Source organism: Convolutriloba macropyga, chromosome 8, assembly GCF_964194025.1.
Source record: "Convolutriloba macropyga chromosome 8, txConMacr16.3, whole genome shotgun sequence".
NCBI lineage: Eukaryota > Metazoa > Xenacoelomorpha > Acoela > Convolutidae > Convolutriloba > Convolutriloba macropyga.
In genome coordinates this window covers 49489593-49509541 of record NC_134475.1, presented here as the reverse complement: position 1 = coordinate 49509541, position 19949 = coordinate 49489593, and the positions used below count along the sequence as shown (strand labels likewise).

Here is a 19949-nt window from a genome sequence, read left to right as displayed (position 1 = left end):
AGAAAAGACGGTCTTTTATAGCCAGCGTCCAAATTTGAAATCGATTTCTAGGGTTATTAACGATTTTTTCTCTAACGTCTTGCTCTGTTCATCTAGGTCGTGATGTGTTTCGCTTCTTGAAACAATAAAGAAAAGTGGGCGGAATAAACAATTAAAATATAAATTTTTAATGAAAAAGAAAGAAAGTACAAAGGAAATAGAAACCATGAAAGATGATCAATAACGATACTTGCGTCAAGTCATTTGTCTGAATTAGTTATAAACTGCTCATGTTTTGAATAATTGAACTAAGTTGTGGAGGATTTTGAATCGGCTGATCCCAAGCTGTAAGCATCAACAGATGATGAATTATTAGTGTAACATGCAGATATTGTGGGACCAGATGCTGTGGTGATTGTGGACTTTTTGAAAAAGACGATATCAACATAGGGATGCAAAGAGTGACGCATCTGTTTGCACTGTCCTGATACTAAAGATGTGTTGATTTGCATTGGCTCGTAGCATTTAGAGGTGATCTGGTCAAAAAGGTACAGTTGTAGCATGCGCAGTTGCGTGTATCTCCGGTCGCACATGGAAGAGTGGCAGCAAGTGGTCCAGACATCTGTTTCGAATTCCCACCGGAACCACGACTGTTTCCTAGAAAGTATAATCCTAAGTTGGTTCTCATTTGATCACTACGGAAGTGCTATTCTTACAGCATTTTGCATTGAAGTATTGTATTGTATGCTTATAATACGATAAATGTTCAGTCGTGCAGCCTTGGAGAGGCTTATAATGATCAAATTCGAGTTCTGCCGTTTACCTTGAAATTCCGAAAGTTCTCGGACTGAGCGGGAATTATGCGAGCCGATTATCATAAAATTACTATGTGGACATAAGCAACACAGGAAGCCGAAACAGAAAAAATCACATTTCAACTTTACTTGAAATACAAGTTATTGTATGAGTTCTTCCGAGCATTGTACAAACATTTGTTAGATCATTTTAAATTTTTCTAATCACTTCGCAAAATGGCAATTAGTTGGTCAAAAATGTTGTGTTTCTGCTCGCCACAATTCGACCCCAACTTAGCGTAAACAATTGATAGGTTTAGTGAATACGTACGTTTTCCAACGTTGATAGAGTGATCTCTGTGAGGACGCCTGACCATTGTCAGGATACTGTAGTGTCTCCCATTTCTTCACTCTGAAGTTTGCAGAGATCTTCTCAACCAACAGACGCAGGTGATCCACGTCAAAGTTAAAAACAGAGATGTAGAAACGGTTCTTCAGCAGCTTGTATGAGGCCTGAAAGTTGTACCAATTAGTATCAATCAATTAAAGATGTCTTAAGAATAGCTAAATCGAAATAAGTTATACTGGTACTATACTCTTCTGCTTATTACTCAATTCATTCGTTGTTTACTTTACGGATGGTGTTTTAGGAAACCTTTTTAAGATGAAAATTTTCACTATTGATTTCTTGAATGCAAACAAATTATGCTTTGAAACGTCCTTCAAGCAAGATAATTTTCAACAAGAATATTTTCTGGTTAATAATTTATCGCTGGATTTCATCTGCGCCTCGTGATCATCTGCGTTTGGTGCAGTCTCATATTAAATCTTGAGCCAAATGATGCAATGTTATTTCCATGTACTGTTGTGAAGAGTTATGTAAATGTGTTTGTGGAATGATGACTGACATGGAAGTATACACAGCATATGTTGGATGGCTTCCAGAATTCGTCCTTTTCCATCAACATGAGACAGGTGTTGCTGTTCCCTATCCTGGATATGTCCACTGATGCCACACTCTGCCACCCTAAACATAATCAACGTATCATTACAGTCATCTAATGATATAAATTTTTGAGTAAATTTATTTACTTTGATAGCTGGTTTCCACAATTTTATCTTCTGACATAGTCAAAAGTCAGCTATTTTTTACACTTAATCCTGTAAGTCGCAGGCAGCCACTTTCTTTGAAAGTTAATTTAATTCGGTACCGGTAGACAATTGTATGATTTCTCGCTTGTTCAAGGTCGCAAAACGTCTATTCAGCTCCAACTTTTGCTTCTGCGTCTATTAAGTGGACTGATTCTTATATGTTAGAACGTTTGGGTAACTTGACAATCACATCGAGCATTTGATATAAACGTGAAGTTTTTGCCAATTAATTATTACATAGCGGATAAAATTTGGCTACACCGTTCCAGCCTCTGAGTGTTTCCAACCCCGATCAAGAAATATAGAACCACTTTTGCAGTCAGAGTAGAACGTTTATCCGAGCTAATAAAATGAGAACATCTTAGCGTTTCTTTTTTTCATTAAGACCAATTTTTGCAGATAAAACTTGTTCCACATAATGTTCCAACCTCGCTCAACAACTTTTTTGGCCTAATTGTCCACCAAATGACGAAGAGGTAGGAAACTAAAAAAAAAACGCTTTAGCTCTAACCACTATACAAATGAAACAATAAATCATTAGAGAGTCCATGATAATTGCCATTAAAGAGCGTAAGGGACAAGAAAAACGACAAAAAGGTCAAAATAGCATCAAATAAAAAGGAAACTAAACCAAATGACTTGCACTTCACCAGAAAAGATATGGGACCTGTCTTTATTGAGAAAAATTAACAAGCATAGAGAAAACAAAAAGGGCAAAGTTAGAAAATACGTTTACACTTTTTGAAAACAATTAAATTCAAAGTCATCATCTGAAATCATTCAATAGATTTATTTAGACCTGGTTACAAAACCATTGAGACCTGTCATTATCCAAAATCTCATACGACTAAAAAAACATACAGGCTAAAATCAAAAGGTAATTTCAATTTTGCGGCGAAACGCTGTCGAAGACCATCAGATCAAAATCTATTCACTAAAAATATTAAACATAATCAAGTGTGCATTATGTCAATGCCATTAATGTGATATGTGAATTTCCATTTATGTGCCATTAATGAGATGATCTGACAAGACAGTAAAAAAGATTCTCAAAAATTAGAAAAATGTCAAAAAAATAAAAATTTATGAAAACTTGTTCACCGCAAAATTATCACCGCAATCAATATTTAAATAAAACAGCACTTAAGACTACATTATAAATCTTCTGAATAAATATATCTCTCTTTTTAATTAGACTATGCCAAAAGGTTGCAGAATTGAGATTGAAAGTGGTAAATCTCAAAAAGACATTTTTTAAAAGCAATTTTAAAAACAGTATGACATTATAAAATTCTACAACTAGACCAAAGCTGGACCTGCTCTTGTTGCTTCTCCATTGAAACAAACTGTTCCAAATGTTGCCGAAATAGATAATTTGACCAAAAAGTAATAAAAAATCGAGTTATATTACCAAAAAAGCACTGGTTTTGAACTCAATGCATTAGATAGTTTCTTTAATAGACCCCTAGATACTGAATCAGACATTTGATAAAATATTCTCAGTTATAAGACCAAAAAGAACAGCAAGTGCTGGCAAATCTCAAGAATTTTGTCGGAGCCATAAAAACATTAGTTTTACTCATAAAACATAATATTGTTTTATTAGACCATATGGAAACATAAAGGGACCTCTTATAAATTGCACCCTTAAATAAAACAAAGAATTTTGTAAATGGGATGCACAAAAGTGCAAAGTTTTTTTTAAACCAGACCCGAAATATGCAATCCGTATCCTTTTTCATTAACGAAACTCAACGATGAGACCAAAACTGGCCATGCTATTGCAATTCGGCTTTTAAAACACCATAATATTTAATTGTTAAATTTAATTGTTCTAATATATTGCTTAATAATTTTTCCCCAACTGGAAATCTTAATATATCAAAACTAAAATATGGTTTTTAATAATTATCGGTTTAAATTAGCAGAGACCGCAAAAATGTTATTTCCAGAAAACTTTCTTACGAACCGGAGGTTCAGTTATGAAATTTCTTGAGTAAATAAGATTGTGCTGGCAGTTTTCTATGTCTTCACTACCGGTCAAACTGGACAAAATGGGCATATTTGAGGCCATTTTCTATGAAAAAAAGGAAAGCTCAATTTTATCGCAAATTAAGCGAAAATTTAGCTGACAATTTTGTCAAAACAGTTGGTTCAAACGACTAACTAATTTGTTTCAATCAACTGTCGTCAACAATTTTATCATATTTTAGGAAAAATTGATTGAAATCTAAGCAAAAAGTAAGAAAAATGTGAAGAAAACAAGGGAAGTTAGGCTAACATTCACAAATTTTCAAACCTCCTTAACTACTCGGAAAAAGGAAAATTCAAACGTCTTTTCAATTTGAAATTCTACGCTTGAAATCTTTCTAATGATACCACTCACAATCCTCTGCGATGAATATTTCGACCGGCAAAAGTTGACTGAACAGAAAAAAACGCAGTTGAGTATATAGTTCCTCCCCCTTTAAAGTGGGTCGTAACAATTAAAATTTAAATGCAACAAGGCAAATCCGGTAATTTGCGTCCGCACATAACGTTCCAACCCATCAAATAAAAAACGTAGCTTGACAATTCCTGAAATAAAAACCAAAAACTGAGCTAAAAGAAGAATTGAGCAGCAAAACAAGTTATAATTGTGACTATCACTGCCCTTAGATAAACAAATTTTGATAGAAAACAAAACAAATACAAATATTTTTTACAAAAAACAGAATTTTACAAAAGTCTAAAAAAACTGCGGTTGATGGATAGAACCACTTAAAAAATTTCTGTGATTCCCGGAGATTTATCACTTGCATGAAAATCAATCATTCTAATTGATTTTTTGTGCTTGGTTTCATGCTTTTTGGTATTTGTTAAGCTCTCAATTTTAAAGAATTATTTTTAGCCATATTTTTCTCAACAAATATAAAAATCTTATCATAAAAAACATTCAACTGAAAAAGTTTCCTTAATTGGAAACACTTAGTTGTCTATTGCAACGCAATGGTACCAATAGAAGAGCTTTAATATAAATACTAACAAATTCATTTCTTTTTTTGTGAACAAACCCAGACCCTGGGCAAGACGGAACAGACGCAAGCTAGGCACTGGACCAGGCCGACTTAAACATAGAATCACAATAAGAGAATTAAATCGTAAAAGAGTTATAATTTATACGTTTAAAATTTTGGGCCCGAAAATCAGCTCAAACTGTTGACTGTTTTTTAAGAAAAAACAGTCAAATTCAAGAACAACGCAATTTAAATAATCAAAATGTTTATTTAATCGTCTAATTTCATGTTGCTTATTGCTAAAGATGGGCTACTGCTTACATAAATGGTCATTTCAGGACTCAAATATTTTTGCAGAGGGCTGGCTACTGTTTTGGGCTGGACTTTGGGCTAAAATCAATCCAATTAGTTTGTTCGGACGCTGATTAGAGTTAACTTCCATGATATTACCTCACCACAGTTGATTTTAAAAAAACAATTTTTTAGCCATAGCAAACATAGGAATGGGCCAGAACAAATAGACCAATGTATGGGTACCGCCAGGCCAAAGAGACTGAAATATGGTTATGGACGAGACCAAACAGACCGAACATAGGTATGGGATAGATCGAGAATAGGTATGTGCCAGACCAAACAGGCCCAATTCAGTTATGGGTCAGACGTAGCGGCGCGACCAAAGTGTTGTCCAGACTATAAGCTCTGTCGCACTGGAACCCCTGTCCGTGACCCACTTCCGTCTGGCCCATAACTGTATTTGGCAGTGGAGCCATTAATGACGTGCCGAAAGCAGTAGTCTAATCAGCGTAGTTTACAAGTGTGATTTTTTGTGTGCGAACTGTCAACTCATTAATATTGACAAAACTTGTCATCGATGCTGAAGATCACGCCAACTTTCCAATATTGTTACTTATTATTGGACAGTAGACGTATTAGCCAATACTTTTTGACAGTTGGCGCTGTACGGAATCAAAAATCACACATCTGTAAATCAAGTTACGTTCGTTATAGATATGGCTCGATTCCATAAGCACAATAGCCAGCTGATTGGAGCTGAGCTTGGAAATGGTCGATTGCAAAATTTAGCGGAGCATAAAAAGACGGAAATAATTAGCCAACGCATTTTGGATAGCTTTGATAGATTAACATAGCACAGTAGTTAGAACCAGGAATTTTGTTGGATAATCCATTCGGAAGCTGGCAGCTTTTCTTGAGGATAATCAACGTTGGTAGGTGGTATGTGTACTCACCTAGTTGTGACCATGCGCTGTTGACGATTGTGTTGATGAGGAGAACTATCTCTGGATCAACTGGAGGGTCCCAGGGCTTGTTTGACAACTTGAACACTTTGGAGGCTGCATTGATACGGTCACACGCTACAACACATTCCAAGGATGTAATGAATATGAAATAAAGTTTAGGTGACATCATTTGAAATAGACCTCTGTTTTTACCTATCAAGACCGCAAGATTTCCTTCAAATTTTTTTTTCAAAATTCTCAAGTCTTAAGGATGATTGTTAAATCACTGTGAGGCATCTCTTGGTATCCCCCAGTACGTTTTGCATGCCTCGGATCCTATCACCTTAACTTCTATTATATCTACTGGTTGTCGTCTTCAAATGCCGCCAATTAAAAACGCGCTTCTTAACATTTACCTTGTATGGTGGTGTTCTGGTACTCGTGGTTGGCGATGATGTCAGTGACGAGGTCCTCCAGTTCCCTCGGAGCCATCACCATCTCCATTCTGTTGTGATGGGACAAATTCACTGCACATAGAGACACACCTGTCGAGTAGTGGGATGACGTCATTAAATCTTTCTCCGCTGCACTGTTCGTAATGGCCACTTTCTGAAACATCAACATTGAAAAAAAAGTTTCGACACGATCAATTTTCAACTCCCAGGATGTAGGAACTGTACCGGGTGTATTTCGTAGAGTTCTGCTTTTTGAGGTTCGTTTGCATAACAATTCTGAACTCTCTGATTGAATAATAATAATAATAATTGTGGTTTCTGCGTAATCGCAGTGGAACAGCATTAGGCCTACAGTAGCCTGTTCTCAGCTGCCCGTTTTCTTATTATTCCCCACATTCCAGACTGATCGTTTCATGAGCAGCATTGCTCTTTTTTTGGTGACTATAGCCACTTTTTTTTGCGTCTGAAACTTTCACGTGGTACCATCATTGCAGCCAACAGTGGTCAGGCTATGGTCAACCTGAAGCTATGGTTAAGTAAGAGCTAATCCTCACACAGACAGCTTCACGGAGGCAGGGGATTGAACTCTCAATCATTGGCGTGTCAACCACACACCTTACCTCTCGGCTATCATGCCACTGAATAAAAACTGAATATCATGAAATGGCTGGAAAAGACATTTTAAATTGACAGCCTATTGATTTTTACTTGGTACGAGCGGTTCGTATCTTCATACCTAATCTTTTATTTGCGTACATTTCCGGCCAATACGTGAAAAATTTTTCCAATTAAACCTAGTACCATTAAATCTTTTATACCTCTAAATAAAATTCTCTGGGATCTTTTAAACAATCCCCTTTGGTGCTAACAATCTTTTTCTTCTCTCATCTGTACCTCAATATTATTGTTAACATCCTTACATGAACAGTTCAGAATAGCTAAAATTACTCTGAGCATGATGGCGATTGATTTTCATTTACTGCGGGATGTAATCCGAAAATTGCGGATAGCTGCGCGCACTGACTCTGCATTTGGAGTTACTGTTAACCTTTCCTTAATTAATAGCCGCACAGCGATAGCTGGGGCTTTTGTTGGCCTTCTCTTGGTTTTCTACGACTCGAAGAGGAGTATTGGTTTTCTTAAGGTTTTTTTTACCGGAAGTACTATTCGTTCAGACGATGTTTTGACCCAGAAGCGAAAGCGAGTAAAATTGCAGTGCGAACTATTTTTCGGAGCGAGAGAAGTTTTTTGATCATGCGCTGCGTTTAGTGAATTACTTTTTTACTTTGAAAAGTAGTTTTTGACTGAATGGCACATATAGATGAACGTTTTTAGCCATTTTTTCGAATAATGGCCTAGTTTTTTTGCTTGTAATTTGTTTTTTTTTGTAGAAATGATTTTTATTCGATGCTATTTGGAAATGTATACCTCGGAAATTGATACCACAGTGTTCTACAGAGCCTGAAAATACGTTTCAATTTAAAAATGGGCACATAATTTTTGATTTTTTAGTTAATTTTTGTCTTAATTTCTTCAATTTTAGATCTTTCGGCCGTATTTTTGTCAAAAACCAGTTAATATGGCAACTTCGCATTGATAATTCATATACTCAACGCCTCTTTATAACTCGATATAATTTTGTTTTATGAAATTTTACATATGCTAATCCGATTTTGTAGTTTTCCAATTTTTCTCAGTTTTTTGTTTGTATTTTGGTTTTAATTACTAAAAATAGTTCTTTTGTGCAACATGAGGGACTTTAATTTCGTTTCAATAAAAATTCAATCATTTTTGAGCGTTAAATTTTGGACAAACGGTTTAAAAATTTTTCATTAATGCAGTCTTAAAAATTTTTTGACCATTTTTTTGCAAAATGTTTCAATGCTTCGTATATCTGATTTCTCTGATTTCTGCTTTTTTTCTTTTTTTGTTCTATTCCGGAGCTTGGATCTTTGTCTCGGATGACTCGTTGTCTTTTCTATGTCTCGAATGCTGAACAACGAATTGTATTCGTTTTTCTTGATTTTTTAATTTGATTTTTAACTTTCAAAATTCGAGAATTAGCCTTTTTGTTACGGTGTTCCTTACTTTGTGTCCATATTCTTCACATTATAGTTTGCTTCATTCTAGCTTTTTCTTGGCACCTACATTTATATTCGGTATATTGATTTTTTCATTTGTTGAAAATTTGAATGATTTCAGCTTTTCTCTTAGATTTTCGTCATTTCTTTGGTTTGCAATTGATTTCATTCAACTTAACGCTAGTACTGAGAGCACTGAGAATTTGTTTGTAAGCGCTTTCAATATTTCCACTTATTAATATTAGTTGCTATTTTTCCCTGCCTTGGTATTGTTTTTAAACAATTTTTTGCGTTTGAATTTGATTGTTACTAGTCTTTTCTATGATTAATTTAATTTTTGAATTAGTATGAAATCATATCTAGAATATATACAACAATGAAGAAGTATATGTTGTTTTTGTCTTAATTACAGTGATTAGAAATCTAATTGTAGTCGTTTTCTGAAGCTTGAAATTGAGCATTCTTTTTTGAAAAATTTCATTTGGTTTCTAAGATTATTATCTGCCGTGATCTTTCGCGATCTTATTTGCTTTCGCAAACTTTTTGAAAATAGAAAAACGAATTTTTGAGTTTTGAGGGCAACTGATAGCCGTCAGTTTCTCAACCTATCAGTAATTTCACCATCCTATTTTGGCTTTTTAACGTTACCAAACATTTTTAATAGTATAAATTTTTGCTGCATTTTTCTCTTGGTGACAGTGGTTTAAATTTCACCAATTTTTAGATCAGACATGAAGATGTAATGCGTTAATGATTTAATACAAAAGTCAAAGGCTTCATTTGCAGTTTTGGTTTCTTTGTGAAGTTTTGACGCTTCGAGTCGCTTCCGGAATTCATCCGGCTATGTTTTTTTTACCGGAAGTACTATATGTTCAGACGATGTTTTTTCCTAAAAGCGAAAGCGAGTAAAACCGCATTGTGAACTTATTTCTGCTGACCAAGAGAAAATTTTTGATCATGCGCTGCATTTAATGAATGACGTTTTGACATAGAAAAGTAGTTTTTGACTGAATGTCACGTATAGATAACCGTTATTAGCCCTTTTTGGTCTAAGTGGCCTAGTTTTATTGCTTGTATTTTGGTGTTTCGTAGAAATAATATTTAGTCAATGCTATAATGAAACGTGAGCCTCGGAAATTGAAAAGACATTGCTTTGAAGAGCCTGAAAAATATTTGAAATTCATAATTGGCACATTTCTTGATTTTTAGCTAATTTTTGGCTTTTTTCTATTAATTTCTTCATTTTTAAATCTTGCAGCCGTCTTTTTTTTGCCAAAAATCGGTTAATATGACAAATTCCGTTTGATAATTTATACACTCAAAGACTCTTTCTACCTCGTTGTATTTTGGTTTTATAAAATTGCTAATTACATATGCTAATCCGATTTTTGTAGTTTTCCATTTTTTTAAGTTTTTTTGTTTGTATTTTGCTTTTAATTACTAGAAATAGTTCTTTTGTGCAACATGAGGGACTTTAATTTCGTTTCAAAAAACAATCAATCATTTTTGAGCGTTAAGTTTTGGAAAAACGGTTGAAAATTTTTTCATAAAGGCAGTCTTAAAAATTTTTTGACCATTTTTCGGCAATTTGTTTCCCTGTTTCGTATGTTTGAATTCTGCTATTTCTTTTTTTGTGTTTTCAAGAGGATGGATCTTTGTCGTGGATGGTTCGTCATCTTGTCTATGTCTCAAATGCTGAACAATGAAATGTATTCGTTTTTCTTGATTTTTTTAATTTGATTTTTTAACTTTCAAAAATCGAGAATTAGTTTTTTTGTTACGGTGTTCCTTAAATTGTGTCCATATTCGTCAACTTCTCATTTCTGTTTGCCAGAAAACAAAAGTTTGCAAACAAATCTTAATGAAAGACGCAACTTGTGATAGTTGTCGAACGAAGTTTGAAGCGACTGTTGAAAGTGCGTGTGTTGTTTTTTATGCAAAATTTTTGCTTTACGGTTTTTGCGCTTTTCTTCTAGATCATTCTTGTGTAACTTTTTCACGCTTGAGTTCGTCATTTCTGAGTGATCTAAGTTACTCTCTTTCTGAAACAAAGTTTGTTGCTATTATAAAAGCAATTGTGAGCGCACAAGAAGCAACACAGTTGTAGGTTAAGATGCTGTACTGGTGAGGGGTGTTTGGCATGATTGTTCACTTTTAGTGTAATTTTTCTGCATCTTAACCTACAACTGTGTTGCTTCTTGTGCGCTCACAATTGCTTTTATAATAGCAACAAACTTTGTAGGTTAAGATGCTGAACTGGTGAGGGCATCCTGAAGGTGAGGGGTTTGAATCCATTTGTGGTCGATTTTGTTGCCTACAATAGACGTTTCTCAGCCACTCCCGTATAAGTAAAATTGCCCCATCTTTCGTTTGAAATCAATTCATCCGACATTAGTCGGTTTTATTTTTTATACTTTTCTCGGTCAATTTAAATTTGTTTTGAATTACGTGTTTGATTTGAATTACGGCACTCTTCATCAAACCATTCAAAGATTCCAGATTTCAATATTAAAGATTGAAAACGAGAAAACAAAAAATCAACCCGAAAACTAACACCCTGGAATTTTCTCAACTTATTCTCTAAACAGTAAAACAGTCATTAGTTCTACTTTAAAAGTTTAAGATACCAAATTGGTTATGCTAGTCAATTCACACTCTTCATCAACGGCTTACACAAAAAAGAGCTTTTTTCTTCTTGATTACCATCAACTCGTTTGCTGCTCTATTAACAACCTAGTTATTTTAATATAGTGATTGACTTCTTTTAAATATTGTACTTCCTCCCTTTGTCAAAATTTAATCTCAATTCTTGTAGCTCTCGTTTCGCTTTTTGATAATCGTTATTGCATCTTTATCGACTTTCTAGTAAAAAAAATGCAAGTCAATCACAAGATCTTCAAAAGACATTCTAAATGTGTAACAATTCCTCACTTGTGCTTTTGGGATACTTTTTTTTATTATTCGGTTGCCTAAACTTTTTTAAATAATTTGAACTAAGGATATTTTAAAAAGCTTTTTTAATTTTTGACAAATAAGTCACCATGTTATAGGGCTATTATTGTTCCGACCCTACTTGTGGGGGGAGGAACTATATACTCAAATGGGTTTTTTGTTCAGACAATTTTGGCCGATCGATATATTCATCGTAGAGAAATGTGAGTGGTATCATTGAAAAGCTAGTTCAGCGTAGAATTCAAAACTAAAAAGTTTTTTCGAATTTCCTTTTTTTTCGAGGAGTTATCGAGGATTGAAGTTTTGTGTGAACACGGGATATTTGGCATGATTGTTCACTTTTAGTGTAATTTTTCTTTAAATTAAGATTACTTTTTTAAATACTAATTCAAAATTACATTTCACGCCACAAAATAAATGAATTTTGTGTTCCTAACTGACGAAAGGCGATAAAAAAGAATAGTTCTAGTCTCATAGGGATTTCACTATCAAAAAGAAAATTTGAATTCTAATTCGAAGCTCTTTTTTTAGAAAGTTTTTCATATTTTTTTGTTTTCTTGAGTCACCTAGCAACTAGTCACTTTTTATATCTAAGTTCCGTTAACGGCAAACCTAATTTACAGTCAAATGCAGCCCAATGAACAAAAAAATCGTTTTCAAGTAATTGCTCGTGTTTTTTCTTTGGCTTCGACTCTAGTATTCGTAATTTAAATGAAATTTTGAATTTCTTTTTGAGGTTTTACTAATTTTTTGGATTATCCAAATTTTTATAACTCCCATTGGCTAAAAAAAGATGTTCAGTGATTCACAGATAAAAATTTCATAGAAAAATTTTTGGTTCAAATGGCTTCGACACGTTCTTCTTGCACTTTTCTATTGAATTTTGTTTTTGTTGTTGTTTTAATAGTCATAAGACTTATTGTGATGCCTTATTGATTACCTATGCATGACAAACATAAATGTACTCCCAATGAGGCATCTTTGAGCGTATTTATTGGCTGTTAAGAATTTAAAAATAATTTTACGAAAATTCTTTTGAACACTAACAAATCTTAGTTTTTTCGTGAACTGTTAATCAGTGTCAGTATTGACAGGACCCACTTGCTTTCTGCTGCAACTAAGATAATCTGGTTAGCCGTTTTATCTTCTAACTATTGCTTTTATGACTTCAATGACACAAGATTTCAATTCTTTAAAAAGTTTCAGATTCAATAATGATTGGACCCCTATTTTTTCTGATTCAACTAAAATTTATCTATTTAACGGGTTTATCTTCTAACTTTTGGTGTTACGACTTCGATGAAAGAGTTTTCAATTTTTTTTTAGTTTTTGGATATTTTTTTCGTTATTTTCTTTTCTTTTGAAATCTTTACACATTATCCTAATATTGATAGTTCAATTGGCTTAGAGATGAAGGTGAACGAATCTTATATAAAGTTAATAGGGAAAAACTTATGGTTTAAAATTCTGCGACACTTTCTTCACGCACTTTTCTATTTAATTTTAGCATTTTGCCTGTATTTCTTGTTGTTTTCTTTATATATGACTTATTGTAATGTCTTTTTGATGACTTATTATTTACAAACGTCCTTGTTGTCTCATTGAGGAATAAATTAGCGTTTTTTTAGCTTCCGTTGAAAGCTATTAAATTTAATGGCGTTGATACTACGGGTTTTCTCAAACAATTTTTTCATGTTTCTTTATATCTTGGTGTCAAATTGTTAGCAAAAGAATCCCATTGCTGTTAAAAAATTCATTGAAAGTAGAAAAGTGACTACCGAAAAAATCAATTTTTAATGGAATCGACACTTATCTCGCTCAATGTTTTTTTTAATTTGCTGTTTTTTGCTTTTTTCATTCTTTGGGTAGCAGTAAAAAGCTGACCGGTCCCATTAACTTGTGTATGAGGATTGATTGAACGTTCTTAGCCAAAGCAGTCAGTTTACTGCGAATAGTCTTAAAGTTCGAGCTATTATACAATTTAAACATTTTAAAGGATTTTTCCATTTTTTCAGTTTTTGTTGTTCTTTTCTTCAACTTGTAACTTAATCTCATTATTGAGAGGTCCCATACAATTCCTTGTAATTTAAAAAGTAACATGTTTACTTATATTATGACGTAACAGATCTTTTTGTTTGTTGGCCAATTTGCGTTTTTATAAAGGTTATGCGAGTGATGTGTTTTTGATTCTTTTTCTTTTCCTTAGCACAATCGCGTAATAACAGATCCCAACGATTTTCAATTTTGGCCAAACCAATCTTACTTATTCATTCACTATAATATTAGCTGAAGTAGTATAATAGAAACTGAAATAAAACTACATAATATTCAGATAATAACTAACGATTTTAATGGCTTCACTAATTTGCGTTTTCACAATATTTGTAATAATTTGTTCGTATTTTTGAGTTTTTCGTCTTTAGTCCGTTCCTACTGCTTAGTCTAACCAGAAACAGGTGCTGTTTGTTTCATTATGACTTTTTAGTTAATATATCAAGAATTATTTCGTGAAAGAATAATTATTTTTAAGACTTTTGAAATTATTTGGTTTAAGAAATGTTGATTGATTTCTGAGTTTCGCCTCATTATTTCTTCTTTTTGTCGACTTGTTACCTAGTCTAATTAATCCCACGAAACGCGTAGTTAGGAATGAAAATTTTGTGTAGTTAGGATTGTGTGTGATTGTAATTTGACGTTGTTACTAGGTGCCTTTAAATTAAGATATTGAGTTTTTGCCGTGAAATTTTGTTTTTGTTGCTTTTTGTGGTTGTTGTTGATTTTTTCTCGTAGACTTTTTAGTGGCCGATCTTGTTTTAATGAGGCATGGCATTATTTAATTCAATTATCATCTTGGTTGTGTAACGATTTTGTAAAACTCAAACATCTATTTTTGATTATCTCTTTGTCAAAAATGTAAGCCAAAAGACAGTTAAGTCAAAAATGTAGATGAGCGCGGGTCGGAACATCATGTGCGAACGCACATTAACGAGCTTCCTGGTTGGTAGTTTATTGCGCCGAATTTCTGTATTTTGCGCCGTATTTTGGTCAGTATTTTGCGCCGTATTTTGGTCAGTATTTTGCGCCGTATTTTGGTCAGTATTTCAGTATTTTGGTCAGTATTTTGCGCCGTATTTTGGTCAGTATTTTGCGCCGTATTTTGGTCAGTATTTCAGTATTTTGGTCAGTATTTTGCGCCGAATTTGCTGTCTCCAAGTTTACATAGCTAGAAAACATGAAAAAATATGATGCCATGTCAACCTCTAGCAACTGATTAATTTGCTATGGAAAATTGTCTTACTTAATTGAAATTTTACACCCTTATAAAGACGTGTAATTTTCGCGGCTAGTTCTACCTTTATGCCAGTTCCACCTTGGTTCTGTATACATTATGCTATACAAAAGACTATCAATGCTAAAACGCGCATGAATCTGTTCACACATCAGGCTAATGAAAATAACTGTCTACGGTGGAAAATTTAAAAAAAAACGTTTCAACCTTTGAAAAAATAAGTGTCTGTTGTGCATTGTTGGAGAGATGTGCTGCCATTTCGAAGTGCAGTCCCATCTGTCTCATGCACGTGAACAACTCCATCATGAGCAGAGCACAGTCTGTGCAGGAGGCCTTGTTGGAAGACTCCCAGGGTGTCTTTCCTAGCTGGATTGTGAACGAGTTGGAGAGGGAGGGATCCGAGAAACGACCCGAGTCTAAATACAATTAGAACATAAACAGAATAAAAGTTTATTGAACCCCAAACTGCTATTATCAGATCTGTTTGCGACATTAACACATCCTATGTTGCAAAACTATCTACGCCCCAAACTGGCCTGAATTGTATTTTGTCGCGGACATTAGCTAAGCGTTTTTTCAGTTATCAATGTTTATTTTGGTGGACGTCGGGCAATATATCCTGTCCTAGTCAAATATTTGAATTATCAATATTTTGGTAGAGATACAACCTTTATATGCTACAATAGTAAGCTGAAGACGAATTTTCTCCCTTTTTAGCTGAGCAATGAAAATGAGAACATTTAAAAATAGCAATTTCAATTCTCTAATAACAATTTTTAAACAAAATGAAACAATTCAAGCATAAAAATGAAGCAATTAATGAGCAAAACGAAGTTTTTAATATTTTTAAATCAATTAGATATATTCTTCATGATAGATTTATTTGGGTATCTTATGAGCGGGGAGATAAGAATGAACCGATTTTGAACAAAATCATTGGCCGTGATGACACAGTAGAGTAAAAGTGATGCAAAAACTTGATAAAAATGATAGATTTATTATTTTTTTGCATGTAACGACAATTGTCAGGAATAATTGGCAAATTTATAGCATCGAGAAATGGATTTTGAAGTGACTCTGATCGCCAGTAAGCGAAAATTTTTGACTCAAGTTCTGTGGACATTAGGCGAATGCCAATTAAAGCACTAAAAGGTGGTGACTCAAAATCCACTTGACGCTATAAAGTACTCAAGTGTTCCTTACAAATGTGAAATGTCCGTAACTAATGAGTAAATAAAACACATCAAAATGTGTAGTTTTTTAAATTTAATACTGCCCCACGGTAACATTCGGGCAAATGGGATTGGCGAAAAATACCGAGAACAGAGTAGAAAAGAGGATAAAAAAAAATTCATTGCTTTATAAAAATAGTGTATAGTTATGGAACATTCTAAAAAATTCTAAAATTCTAGAAAACAATTCAAAAAATTCTAGAAAAAGATTGCAATAAATGCTGAACAGAAACAATTGAAGTGCTAAAAATCCTCAATATTAACAAAAAACTATGAGCGTTTTGTACGTTATTGTGTAGGGACATTTGAGTACTCTATAGCGTCAAGGCGGATTTTGCAGTATCGCTTTTGAGTGTTTCAATTGCCATTTGCCTAATTTCCACAAAACTAGTTAAGAATTTTTTCCTAATGGCTACAAAAATTATGTTGGCCTAATATCCTAGGCCCCAGGAAAATATTAGTTCCGTGTTTCAAGTAACTAGATTTTACTTGCAGAATGAGGCTGTTAATTAAGGCAATTGAAGATCGTCATAGTTCTCCAAAGTATCACAATGGGATAGACTCATAACTTTGGTCGCGCTATGTTTTCGTTTTTTGGTTTTCTTATCATTCATCATGTTTCAGAAATACTCATTCTTTTCAGTCTCAGATATAGTATGAACAAAACTGAAAATAGTTGCCAATATAAACTGGGACGTGTTTATAGTTTTGTATATAAATGCAATTATCTTTTCTACTCTTTTCTAAAAAGGTAGAAAATAAAAACACTCATCCAACAACTAGGGTTTATAGAAAGTTTTTACGTAGTAATAACTAGCGTTTTGTAGAACCAAGCCAATTTTTAATGAATCTAGTACAACACAAAACTATATCAAAATTATCCAAAAGTGTCGGAATAAAAAGTATTACCAGACAAGTTTTTCCTAACATTTAACAGATTTACCAAAGAAAACAGGATTTGACTGTTTGAACGTCGAGAAGACTATGCTTTGCCTTCTTATTCCTGATTCAACCTGATGAATAACTTCTTTAGTACCAATTGTAAAAGCAGCTATGTACAAAATACACAGCTGGAATCAAACCGAAGAAACAAAAAATTTATGAAAGATAAGCGCTGAAAAGTTGTTTATTTACGGGAAAAAATTCTCATAACTTCGTGGCTTTTGCGGTGAATACGGCAAATTGATGCCCTCCATCGGTGCTTCTTACAATTTTAATGTGGATGTGCTAAGGTTGGGACATTTTGTGGCTAAAGTTACGGTAGTAATTCATAAATATGAGCTGTAATCTGATAAAGAGTTATATTTTTGTCGCTCAAATGATCATCTCGAAGAAACTAAAAAATTTGACGGAATAAAAAAAACATCACGTGAATTATCAAAAAATTTTTGTAACACTCAACCCATGATGGTTACAACAATGGCTTAACACATGCTTGCGAGGTAAACTTTTTTATCTAATATCTTGGATGAATCATCGCTTAAAAATGTGGAAAATATAACAGATTTTGAAGAATCAATGCTTTGTTGTGAATACTATGATGTTCAGTGAAAGATTCGATTCTGAGCTAAATGATTTGTTCTCGAAAAATATTTCTGCCCCTCGGTGACATTCGGGCAAAGGTTACTGGCGAAAAATTTGGAGATCAGAATAGAAAAGAGGATAAAAAATTCATTGTTTTATAAAAAATAGTTTAGATTTATGGAACATAAAATTGTTCAAGAAAAAGACTGCGATAAATGTCGGACAAACAAAAATGAAGTGCTAAAGTTGCTCATCATTAGTAAAAAACTATGGCCGTTTGTAAGATATTATGATAAAGGGACAATTGAATACTTCATGGCGTCAAGTGGATTTTAAGTACCATTTTTGAGTGTTTTAATTGCCATTCGCCTAGTGTCCACAAAACTAGCTGAGAATTTTTGCCTAATGGCTACAAAAATTATGTTGGCCCAATATCCTAGAGCCCAAGAAAATATTAGTTCCTTGTTTCAAGTAAATAATTTTTTACTTGTAGAAAGAAGCTGTTAATTAAAGGTTGTCATAGTTCTCCAAAGTAACACAATTGGATAGACTCATCACTTTCTTCGCGCTCTGTTTTCGTTTTTTGATTTTCTGATAATTCATCGCTTCATTTTGATACTATTTTTAAAAATACTCAATCTTCTCAGTTGTAGAAAAACTATGAGAAAGAAAAATAAAAAAAACGTTGCCAATACAAAGTGGGTTGTGTTTATAGTTTTGTATATAAATGCAATTACCTTTTCTCCTCGTCCGCTGAAAACAGTTGGAAAATAAAGACACTCATCCAACAACCGGGAGTTATAGAAAGTTAATACTTGGTAGTAACTAGCGTTCTATAGAACCAAGCCAATTTCTGGTGAATCCATTGAAACTCAAAACTATGTTGAAATTATCGAATAATGTCGAAATAGAAAGAAATAGCAGCCGAGTCTTTCCTAACATTTAACAGATTTCCCAAAAAAACGAGATTTGACTGTTTGAACGTTGAGAAGATTATGTTTTGCCTTCTTAGTCCTAACTTCTTTTATACCAATAACTTCTTTAGTACCAATAGTAAAAAGCAGCTATGCACAAAATACACAATTGGAATCCAGCCGAAGAAACAAAAAAATTATCAAAGATAAGCGCTGAAAAGTTTGTTTTATTACGGGGGAAAATATCGGTTAATTTTGTGGCTTTTGCAATGAATACGGCGAACTGATGCCATTCAATGGTGTTTCTTATAATTTTGCTGTGAATATGCTAAAGTTATAACATTTTACTGCTAAAGTTACGATAGTAATTCAAAAAATTGAGCGGTGATGTGATAAATGCTTATATTATTGTCGCTCAAATAATCATCGTGAAGAAACCAAAAAAAACTTGAAGGAAAAAGTAAAAAAACAGCACGTGAGTTATCAAAAGAATCTTGTAACACGCATCTCATGATGGCTAAAACGCATGGTTGCAAGGTAAACTTTTTTAACCAATATCTTGGATATTTCGTCGCTTAAAAATTGTTGAAAGTAGAACATATTTGGAAAGATCATTGCTTTGTTGTGAATACTATGATGTTCAGTGAAAGTAGTGATACTGAGCTAATTTAAATTTATTTAGCTTTTAATTGTAAAAAAAACAAAGAGGATCGTTAATGTGCGTTTGCACATGATGTTTCGACCAGCACTCATCAACATTTTGGACTTAACAATCTTTTGACTAACATTTTTGACAAAGAGATAATCAAAAATATATGTTTGAGTTGAAAAAAAATTGGTACACACCCAACTAATAATTGAATTAGATAATGCCATGGCTCATTACAACGAGATCTGCCATTAAAAAAGACTACGAAAAAAACAACAAAAACAACAAAACAAGTAAATTTAAATTGTCACGGCAAAAACTCAATATCTCAATTTAAAAGCACCTAGTAACAACGTCAAGTTACAATCAGACAAAACCCTTATTACACAAATTTACCTTTTCCTAACTACACATCAGATGGGATTTTCCTTAATGAGAGTAGGTAACAAGTCATCAAAAAGAAGAAAGAATGAGGCAAAATTCAAAAATGAACAACATTTTCCAAACCAAATATTTTCGAAAGTCTTAAAAATAATTAGCTTTTAACGAAAAAATTCTTTATTAATTTAGTAAACAAGTCACAATTAAACCAATAGGACCTCTCTGTTTAGAATAAGCCGTGGAAACGGACTAAAAATGCAGAAAAATTCAAAAAAATTACGAAAAACAAATTACAAACGTTGCGAAAACACAA

The 19949-nt window shown here is 33.4% G+C and overlaps 1 protein-coding gene across 2 annotated transcripts in view; it reads right to left on the bottom strand.

Annotated features, from left to right (window-relative positions):
- Nucleotides 1–135: 135 nt before the first annotated feature.
- Nucleotides 136–19949, bottom strand: part of LOC142344790 (uncharacterized) — a 46658-nt gene continuing 26844 nt past the window's right edge. For both annotated transcript variants that reach the window (XM_075396733.1, XM_075396734.1), the window contains exons 6-11: nucleotides 15144–15352; nucleotides 6576–6768; nucleotides 6169–6294; nucleotides 1682–1800; nucleotides 1105–1286; nucleotides 136–636 (exon numbers count right to left, since the gene is read on the bottom strand). In XM_075396733.1, coding sequence (XP_075252848.1) covers nucleotides 288–636; nucleotides 1105–1286; nucleotides 1682–1800; nucleotides 6169–6294; nucleotides 6576–6768; nucleotides 15144–15352 — 1178 coding nt within the window. In that variant the 3' untranslated portion in view covers nucleotides 136–287. The remainder of the gene's footprint in view (nucleotides 637–1104; nucleotides 1287–1681; nucleotides 1801–6168; nucleotides 6295–6575; nucleotides 6769–15143; nucleotides 15353–19949) is intronic.